We start from the raw sequence: 10,942 nt of genomic DNA on the forward strand, positions 1-10,942 counted from the left end.
ACCCAGGCCTGGCCTCCAGCTTCCTGCTCTTCACCCACTGCAGCACCTCTGCATTGCATGTGGAGCTGAACAGACGGATGGCTCCTCCAGCCCTGGCATGGCACAAACCCAACCACAGGCTGGGAGGACCATGGCATCCTTGGTGAAGGCACCACACCAGTAAGAAAACACTAGGTGGCCAGAGACATCCACAGAGGTGCCCACATGTGGGTGCTAAGAAAACGCTTATGGAATGCATAAAGGAAGAATAGATGAATGCATGTATGGGTCACTGAGTGGTGATTCACCAGATTATTTAATGAATGAATCAGAGTAAACTCTCAACCTTGAAGCAAAATTGAGTTTGACAGTTTCCAATGATTGTTCATTCATTGAACACCATGTTCTCCAGAAAGTGCTCTGCAGAGATATTTGTTTAAAATCAAGTTGTTTAAAACTTCACTGACAATATTTCAATGCACTTGAGAAAATGAATCTGCCTAAGGGAACTGCAGAAGTGGGACTTTAGATCACTCACCCAGGAGAAAGAGGAGAAAGCTGAGTGGCCTTCCATTCACGTTAGGAAGGATGCTCTGAGTTCCTCAGGCCAGAGCCTTTTGAGGGGACATGGTTGTTGGGGAGAGAGCTATAGAAGGTGACAGAAGAGGCTAGAGATGCCATTCAGAGGTACAGTATGTGCTCAGCATGGACAAGTCCCTTGGTTTGATCCCAACAGGAAGGAAGAGGAGGAAAGGAGGAGAGGAGAAGAAGAGGAAGAGGAAAGGAGGGAAGGAGGGAAGGGAGGAAGGAAGGAAGGAAGGAAGGAAGGAAGGAAGGAAGGAAGGAAGGAAGGAAATAAGTTTGGCTCTTCTTACTTAACCAAATAGCTGGGCCATCATTATTACTAGCTAAAAAAATATGAGAATCAAAGTATTATGTCAAATCACCAATGCAATGTTTCCTGCTAAAGAGAGAACTAAAATAATAGTGGAAATAATTGCATTCTGACATGTTTGTTCTGTAGCTGTGGGGGCTATATCACAAAGATGAGCAGGATCAGAGAGACTATGTGGTCAGGGCCTGTCTCAGCCACTGATTTTTCTACAAGTCTTTAAAGGCCCCTTTGCTCTCCAAAATAAACTGGCTGAAGCTTTTGACTTTGGGGTTTAGACAATGAGTGAGCTTCACATCACGATCCGGCTTCATTTGAAGGAAACGACACATATCAGCCAATTCTTTTGCTGCAGGGAATCCCAGCTTCTCATAAGCTTCTGGAGTGATCTTTGATGAACAAGTAGAAAATCAGAAAATACTATAGCCCACATTTTTTTTTTTTGGTGGTACTGGGGTTCCTGGAAGCCCTTCTACCTCCGGGCTACACTCCCAGACCTATTTTTATACATTTAAATTTGGAAACAGGGTCTCTTAAGCCAGCGCGATCCTCCTGTCTCCGGCTCCCAAGCGTGGGGATTATAAGCGTGTGCCACCACTATAGCACACATTTTATATAGCTTGAAAAGGTGATATTCAGCCTAGTATGGTGGTGCACGCTTGTAATCCCAGCATTTGGGAGGCTGAGACAGGAGGATTACAGTTTACAGACAGCCTCAGCTACTTAGTGAGGCCCTTTGCAACTCAGTGAGACCCTATTTCAAAATTAAAGAATAAAAAATAGTGCTAATGGTGTAGCTTGGAGGTAGAATGCCTCTGGGTTCCACCTCTAGCAGGACAAAAAAAAAAAAAGAAAGAAAGAAAAGAAAAAAAGGTGATAGTCACCTTAATAATGGTCCACATCCACAGTTTGTTTGTTTGCTACGGTACTGGTGATAGAACCCAGGGGCAATTTTCCTCTGAGCTATACCCCCAGCTCTGTTTTATTTCTTATTTTGAAACAAGTTTTCACCAAGGTGCTGAGGGCCTCACTAGGTTTTGAGACTGACCGGAAGCCAACGGTCCTCCTGTCTCAGCCTCCCAAGTACCAGAATTACAGCATGAGCCACCAAGGAGTCAGGATGGTATATGTGACAAGTTGACCCTCTGTCTTCAGATTCTAAGTTCTTCCACCCAAAAGTAATTTTACTCTAACCAACGAATTCACCTTAAGCCAAAGAAATAAATCCATGTGGGAGGGATTTGGCTGCATTAACCAATAAAGAGAGATTCATAGGATTGGAATCCTTTTCCATTTCTCCTGACCGTCTAAGCTCAACCTTGTCTAAAAGTCGCAGAGTCTAATGTAATTTGAAGTTTGTGAGATGTTAGCCAAGGTGGTGTGTTGGGATCACACCGTGCCTCCTAAGAACTCACCTTTCCATCTCGAACATCTTTCCCCAGAATCCTGGACAAAATATCAGCATATTGTTGTATTGTTAGTGCTTCTGCACTGAGGCCTATGGCCTTGCCTATAAACTCCTCTGGAGAATTGAAAATGCTGGAGACAACTGCTCCAGTATCAGCAACAGAGAAGCCATCCATTGGTACATCTTCCATGGGCAATGCTAGTTAAAAAAAAAAAAAAAAAAAGGATAGAAACAACTAATTATATAATATCCTTGGGTAGGTCCACCAAAGTGAATCAATCACTACTTGAACACAGGGTATGGGAGAAAATTGCTTTGGTTTGTAACCTGAACATCCATGTGTTGGAATTTGGTTCCAATATGACAATAATAAGAGGTGACGATTAATAAATGGAGCTTAGTGGCAGTTCTTTGCTGTTGGAAGCAATAAAGGTCTTGTGGGCACCAGAGGCTACCTGGGGCTGTTATAAAAAGAGCAAACTGAGGCCGGGCATGGTGGCGCACGCTTGTAATCCCCGCGCTTCGGAGGCGGAAACAGGAGGATCGCACAGGTTCGAAGCCAGCCGCGCGTGCTGGTTTAGGAGACCCTGTTTCCAAATAAAAATATAAAATAGGTCTGGGAGTGTAGCCTGGAGGTAGAAGGGCTTCCAAGAACCCCAGTACCACCCAAAAAAAATTTTAAAAATTTAAAAAAGAGCAAACTGATCCCACCCAATTCACTCTTAATTTTCTCTTGGCACCTAGTAGTCACTCAGCAAATACGAGCTCTTCCTATAGTGGAGAATAAGGCTCAGGGACACCTAAGACCTGGTTTCTCACATCTGGTAGCCCCATATGGACTCGGTATCAAATGAAAAGTAAGGCATCACCTCTTCACCCAGGGCTATTCTAATCCACAGATTATAGACTCTATAGATTCTATGTATGGAGGATCTTGGGGCCTGTCTCCTGGGGGCTGCTAGTCACTTGAAGCTCTAATTCTGACCAGTGAATCCAAGTCCTTCTAATGAAAGTCAGGAGATGAGCTAGAAGGGATCTTCGGAAACCAAGGCTTGGGATCAAAATCCACCTACTTACATAAGGAGGGCCAGCATGGTAAGACCGGCAGGTGACCCTTTCTGCTTCTGGTCACAGTTCCAGTTCTGCGCCCTCTCTAGAGGCACTCTAGGACAAGCTGGTATCCTCTTAGCTCTTCACACAAAGCTAAGCACATAGAGGTGCTCAGAGGATGGGCAAAGTGAGGAGGAGCAGGAAAGGGCGGTGGGAGAGAGGGAGGGGAAGGCGGCCAGGTGTCTGGTTACCTGTCACCATAACCTTCCACTCACCTAAGGTGTAGTAATCTCCATCAGGGACTTTCACCGGCTTCCAAAGCGTGAGAAAGTTTTCAAAGTAAGCTGCCAAGCGGACACTAGTCATGGGAACGCCAATGGACCAGAAATACTCCTCCACCTCTCCCTTCCCGTCGAAGTGCGGCACCTGCAGCTTGCCCCCAGTCAAACGATGGACGTTTTCCAGGCCGCTGAACACCACGTGCTTCAGCCCCAGGCGCTTGGCAATGTCTGCCACCATCTTTCCCTGAGGGACAAAGGGAAATCCTTTGGATGGACTGCTCTCTTTGCATATAGACTAGAGGGGAGGTGCCCGGTCTCCTCCACCCCCTGTACATCTTCTCATCCCTGTGTAGAGGAAACTTCCAGCATCAAAATACATCCCAGTTAGGTTGTGAGGAGCCATAAGGACTCCTCAGCCTGCTCCCACAGGGGCAGGAAGACCAGGGACACTGGGGGTGGGGGTAGAACAGGAAAGAGGGTTAGAAAGGAATCCCAGCAACCATCTGGAGCTGAGAGGCAACCCGGCAGAACAGCCAAGGGACAGCTAGACACTTCCTCTGGCCTCTCAGTATCTTTGTGCTCACTTGCTACCACACACGCATGCACACGCATACACACACACACACACACACACACACACACACACATACACTAATTTCTTCTGATAATAGGCTATATATGAATATTATTTGGATACTGAAGACATAGTAAATAAATACACACAAACACAAATGTATATATATTCTCTGTTTTATGTTTTTAGTTTGATTTCCAAAGGACCTTCTAACTTCTCCCTCCACACACACACACACAGCTTGCCCCCAAAGAGTCCTCTTTCACCACCACCATCACACATATACACAATTTTTTATTTTTTTTATTTATTTATTTTTTTGGTGGTACTAGGGTTCCTGGAAGCCCTTCTACCTCCGGGCTACACTCCCAGACCTATTTTTACATTTTTATTTGGAAACAGGATCTCCTAAGCCAGCGCGCGGCTGGCTTCGAACCTGCGCGATCCTCCTGTCTCTGCCTCCCAAGTGCGGGGATTACAAGCGTGCGCCACCACGCCCGGCTACACAATTACTTTCATTTGTTCATTCCAATACCATTGCTTTGGCCAAATAATATTTATGCTTATGCACAGCTGAAGATGAGCCGTGGGACCATCTATGGTTATACCTACTTTTTATATATGTTTTCATTTTTCCTAAAGTTATCACTGTGGTTTATTTGCTTGTTTATTTTTTCTCTACATACCCATTACTATTTCATCCTCAAATTTTCTGCTTCAAGTATAAATATACTCAGTACATTTTTTAATTTTTTGTTGGTGCATTGAATTTATACATCATGATGAAGCAAAAAACTTGTGTAGACATAAATGCACACATCACCCAGCCAGCCCCTACTCAGTACATTTTATTCTCCCCATTTCACTCTCAGAGTAACCTGGACTTCCGTGGGGTAACCTTGCTGCCATCCGTTTGCCACCTAGAAGCACCGAGTGAGAAGTGAGGAGTGGAGAATCTAATGACTGGCCCGACATCTCAAGCATCACTCGGTGCTATATGCCACTCATTTCACAATAAAGGCACCTTAGCCAGTGCCCACAGTACAGGTGTTCATAAATGTCAGAGGAAGCCGGGCATTGTGCACACAGCTGTAATCCCAGGACTTGGGAGGATGAAATAAGAGGATCGCAGGTTCCAGCACAATCTCAGCAGCCAAGTGAAACCCTGTTTTGTTTGTTTGTTTGTTTGTTTGTTTGTTTGTTTGTTGTGGGACTCGGGGTGGAACACAGGGGCTTTTAATCTCCGGGCTATACTCCCAGACCTATTGTATACTTTATTTGGTAACAGGGTCTCACTAAGTTGCTGAGAGCCTCACTAAGTAGCTGAGGCTGGCTTTGAACCTGTGCGATCCTCCTGTCTCAGCCTCCCAATCGCTGGAATTACAACCGTGTGCCACCACGGCCAGCTGACCATGTTTTAAAATAAGAAATAAGCCGGGCATGGTGGCGCACGCTTGTAATCCCCGCGCTTGGGAAGCAGAGACAGGAGGATCACGCAGGTTCGAAGCTAGCTGCTCGCGCTGGCTTAGGAGACCCTGTTTCCAAATAAAAATGTAAAAATAGGTCTGGGAGTGTAGCCCGGAGGTAGAAGGGCTTCCAGGAACCCCAGTACCACCAAAAAAATAAATAAATGAAAATAAAATAAAATAAGAAATAAAAATAGTTCTGGGCGTGTAGCTCAAAGGTAGAATGCCCCAGGGTTCAATTCCAAAAACACACAATAAAAAAAAAAAAATCCAGAGGACATTGCAAAATGCAGCTTACCATTCTGCCTAGATTGAAGGCCTGTCCTCTGCCAGGGAGGACAGAAGCAGGGAGAGACAGCAAGGGCTCCCAAGGGAGAGAGATAACACATAGTTCCCACCTGACACACTTCCTTGTCTTTGCTGAGATGGTCCCAGAAGTTGGTCACCAGAAAGGCCCCATAGGCCCCTGTGAAGGCGGCCTCCACAGAGCCCGCGTCACCCAGGTCACATCGTACCACCTCAGCGCCCAGGTCCCGGAGCGCTAGGGCTGCTGGTTTGCTCACATCCCTGGTCAGTGCTCTCACTGAGAAATGCTGGCTCTCCAAAAGGGCCCTGGCCACAGAGCCACCCTGAGCTCCTGCGGGGTGGGGAAGAGGAAACACAGGGAGAGAGTTCATCAGTAGTCCAGCAGGCCACTGCGCACAGGAAAGCACCAGGCCCTTGTGGTACTTCATGTGTCCACCTGGCTCTCAGACAGGCTGCCTGCAGCCTCTGTGGGGCTGCCTTGGAGGAAGCCATGAAAGAACAGAAGAGTGGGAGAGGCTGGAGGCACCGAGAGGCCGTGTGAACAGGGTGCCAGACTCCACAACCCAGATTCAACGGGGGCAATTGGACTCTTACCCAGTTACAGGCTTTCTATGGGCATTCTTAAAATAATTTTTTATCCAAAAGAGGTTCCCAGTAAATTCACACACACACACACACACACACACACACACACACACACACACACACAGATGGAACCCAGGCCTTCACACATGCTAAGCAAGAACTTGACCATTGAGCTACATCCTCAGTTTGTCTATATGTTTTGAACATTTGAAAATGTGCACAAGTTTCCTTTTATGGTATTCGATGCCAGTCATAATGTGATCATCACATGCCAAATTTATCGACTCTATAATTGAGAGCCCTAAGATACACACCAGGTACTGTGCTGGGTACGTGGCACCATCCCGTTGCCTGTCCTGGATAGTTTATTACACTTGCTGACCCACATTCTCTTTCTCCATCCTGCTTAGTGCCTGGGAGGCTGCCCTTAATGGGCTCTTCTCAGTGTATGCTCCTGCCCCCACGGTAGGTCTGGGCAAGGGGGAGGTCAACAGGATGCCCAGGGCGGGAGGAGAGATGGCCCTCTCCATGTCACTGTGCTCTGGCCATCTCTCTTGACCTTTACTCCTTCCTTCTGTACTTCCCTGCCCACCTTGCTCAAATTTTTGCAGCTTCTCTGAAGGTGTGTGGCACCTGTTTCTTGTGGGACCCCAGCAGATACACCTTTGATAAGCCTAAAGGAAGGGCTACCATTCCATGAGCTCTGATGGGCATACATAGTTTAAGTCTATGTTAAGAAGTAAGTTGTCTAGCAGCAAACAGGAGCAGGTAGGCAAAGTTCAGCTGGTGTTTGAGCCAAGCCTCCATGTTAGAGGGAAACCCAGGTGGGTGTGGTATGCACCAGTTTCATCCCAGTACTTGGGAGGCTGAGTCAGGAGAATTCTGCTTCAGGGCTAGCTAGCTTCAGCAACCTACCCAGACCCTGTTTCAAATTCAAAAATAAAAGCTGGACCTGGTGGCACACCCTGTAATCCCAGTACTTGAGAGGCTGAGAAAGGAGGACCAGAAGTTTGAGGACTAACTAGCTCAAGACATAGTGAAACTCTCATCAATTAGCAAGATCCTGTTCAAAAATAAAACTAAAATAGTGGGATTGCATGAAATTGAAGAGCTTCTGTTCAGCAAAGGAAACTGTCAAGAACCTCAACCGAGAGCCAACAGAATGGGATATTTTTGCCACAACCCCTCTAATAGAAGACTAATATCTAGAATATACAGAGAACTCAAGAAACTCAACACTAAAAAAAAAACAAATCAATAACAAAATGGGGAAGTGAACTAAATAGACACGTCACAAAAGAAGAAATTCAAATGGCCAATAAATGCATGAAAAAATATTCAGCATCATTGGCAAATCAAAACTACCCTGAGATTTCACCCAACTCCAACTAGAATAGCAATCATTCAAAACACAAACAACAACAAATGCTAGCGAGGATATGGAGAAGTGGGAACTCTAAAACATTGTTGGTGGGATTGCAAATTAGTGCAACCACTTTGGAAAACAGCATGGAGGATCTTCAGAAGAATGGGAACAAATCTACCATTAGATCCAGCAATACCACTTCTGGGTATCTACCCAAAAGAAAGGAAAACAAACTACCAAACTAATGCATGTGTATCTATGTTCATAGCTGCACAATTCACCATAGCCAAACTATGGAACCAGCCAAGATGTCCATCAACAGATGAATGGATTACAAAACTGTGGGATATGTACACAATGAAATTTTACTCAGCCATTTAAAAAAACTCAATTACATCATTTTCAGGGAAATGGATGGAACTGGAGGACATATGTTAAGTGAGATTAGTCAGTCACAAAAAATAAGAAATCAGATGTGAAAGCTAAGGAGAAATGGGTCATAGGAGGGACTCTAGATGAAAAAGGAAATCCTATAGAGGAGCAAACAAGACAACCTAAATGAAGGGATGGAAGGGGGGAAGAAGGAAACTCTCTAAAACACACAATGTACTTAAACATATCAAAGTCAACTACTAAGCCAAGCAAGGTAAGGAGGGATGGGGAGGGAATGGGGTAGGAATTGGGTAGGGGTTAAATCAGTGATGTGTACATGTATGTACACACAAGTTTTTTTACCCCAATAGGATGTATGAATATAATGCACCAATAAAAACATTTTTAAAAATCTAAAATAGGGCTGCAAGGCTGGGCGAGGTGGTGCCCGCTTGTAATCCCAGCATTTGGGAGGCTGAGACCAGAGGATCACAGTTCGCGGCCAGCCTCAGCTACTTAGTGAGGTCCCTTGCAATTCAATGAGATCCAGTTTCAAAATAAAGAATAAAACTAGGGCTGGGAGTGTAGCACAGAAATAGAATGCCCCTGCATACCACAAAATAAAGTATAATGAAATAAAATAAAATGAGGCTGGGATGTATTCAATCCCCAATACTATTTTAAAAGGTTAAGAAAAACCACAATAAACAAAAAAGAGAAAGAAACGATGCAAGAAAAGGAGGGAAACCTTAAAAAGAATGAGTATTCTCTAAGATGAGAGAAGATTTTGCATTCCAAACACTACATCTGCAAAAAACAAAAAAACAAAAACCTACCTAGGTATAAAGCATGAGAAAAGAAGAGCATTCACAGGAAGCTTTCTGAATATTAAAATATTATAGCAAAACTATAATTTCAATAGTCAGGAAAATCTCCCAGAATTAGAAGGAAAAAGTAAAAACTAGAGATTGAAAATAATGAGATGATGAAGCCAAGGGAATTTCAAATGAGATAACAGAAACTGGAGGTGAGGAGATTATTAAGGACCGACTAATTCTCAGAGGCCAAGGGTATGGACTGAGCTCCAGACTGAGGGGTCACCTTGTGCCCAACACAATGACCAAGGTCCACACTCGGCATCAGTGTGAGACCTCAGAATCCCGGAGTTAAAGGGATGGTAACTTCTGGGGAGGGAGAAGGTCAATTCTATAATGTGAGATAAAGCCAGCTGGGCGTGGGCCCCATGCCTGTGACCCCAGGACTTGAGAGGCTGAGATAGGAGGATCACAGCAACACAGTAAGACCCCATTTTAAAATAAAATTGGGCTGGGAGTATATCTCAGAGGTGGAAAGCCCCTAAATTCAATCTCCAGTACCAAAAAAAAAAAAAATGTGGTATAAAAGCAGCATCAGATTCTTTTGTTTATTTTTGGTTCTGGTACTAGGAATTGAAGCCAACAGGTGCCAGGGATCTAATTCCAAGGTACACTCCAGGCCTTTTAACTTTTTGTATTGAAATAGAGTTTTGCTAAATTGCTGAGGCTAGCCTGAACCTACAATCCTCCTGTTTCAGCTTCCCTAGAATGGGTTTGCAGGCATGTACCACCGTGCCTAATGGAGAAGTATTTTTAAATTTTATTTATTTATTCTTTTTTTGTGGGTCTGGGGATGAAACCCAGGGGCATTTGACCTCCGAGCTACACCCCCTGCCCTATTTTTTATTCTTTATATTGAAAACGGGTCTCACTGAGTTGCAGAGGGCCTCACTAAGTAGCTGAGGCTGTCGGCAAACCGCCATCCTCCAGTCTCAGCCTCCTGAATGCTGGGATTACAAGCATGCGCCACTACATCCGGCTATTTTTTTTTTAATTTTAAACATAAAGTTTACTTAAACAAAAAAACACTTGAAGAAAAAATTATGATTTTAATGGTAATATATTCCTACTTAAGGACAGACTGCCCTACATGCAACAGCTACATACAAAAAGTATAAAATTTTCCTTGGTTTTACAATGATAAATAAAAAAAGATGAAATTTTTCCAATAGAACAAGATATGTACAGAAGAAAAAAATCCCTGAACACACACACACACACACACACACACACACACACACAACAATGGGATACCTCTTTTAATTTCCTCCAAAGGGCTCTTTGTTCAGCTCACACTAGCAGCCTCTGAAATTAAAATCAGAAAGACAGGAGAATGAGCAAAGGCAGCCTGCACCAAAAAATAAAGACGTTTACCTGTTGCTCCAAACACTGCAATGACTTTCCTGTTGGCCATGGCACTGGGTGAAGAGAGACTTGATGAAGTAGCAGAACTTTCCTCAGGGCAGCACCAGCTGAAATGCAGTTTTTCTTCTTCCCTGAGAATTATATATCATGGCTGAGGGCCACACCCTCACACTATACCTCCCTCTTTAGGCTTTTCTCACTGTGACACTGCAATTTTTTCTCTCTCTATTTGTTTAATTGGTATATATTAATTAAACAGACTGACCAGTTTTTCTTGCGCAAAAATCATAAACCAGATATGATTGGCAAGCCCTTACACAGCCCCTCCTTTGTAAGTTGTTCTTACACCAACTAGTTTACTTACTCGTCATGACACTGCAGCTTGCCAAATGAATATTTATTCCTTTACTCACTCGTTCACTA

General features: G+C 44.3%; 1 protein-coding gene across 1 annotated transcript; it reads right to left on the reverse strand.

Annotated features, from left to right (window-relative positions):
• Window positions 1-1,080: 1,080 nt before the first annotated feature.
• Window positions 1,081-10,568, reverse strand: LOC308262837 (nmrA-like family domain-containing protein 1; the record flags this gene model as incomplete). The annotated part of the gene is made up of 5 exons (XM_080695533.1): window positions 1,081-1,260; window positions 2,287-2,477; window positions 3,605-3,854; window positions 6,049-6,287; window positions 10,529-10,568. The coding sequence occupies 5 exons, from the start codon at window positions 10,566-10,568 to the stop codon at window positions 1,081-1,083; spliced, it is 900 nt and encodes a 299-aa protein (XP_080551659.1).
• Window positions 10,569-10,942: the final 374 nt, after the last annotated feature.

The sequence above is a fragment of the Muscardinus avellanarius genome, assembly GCF_963383645.1.
Source record: "Muscardinus avellanarius genome assembly, chromosome: 5".
Classification (NCBI taxonomy): Eukaryota; Metazoa; Chordata; class Mammalia; order Rodentia; family Gliridae; genus Muscardinus; species Muscardinus avellanarius.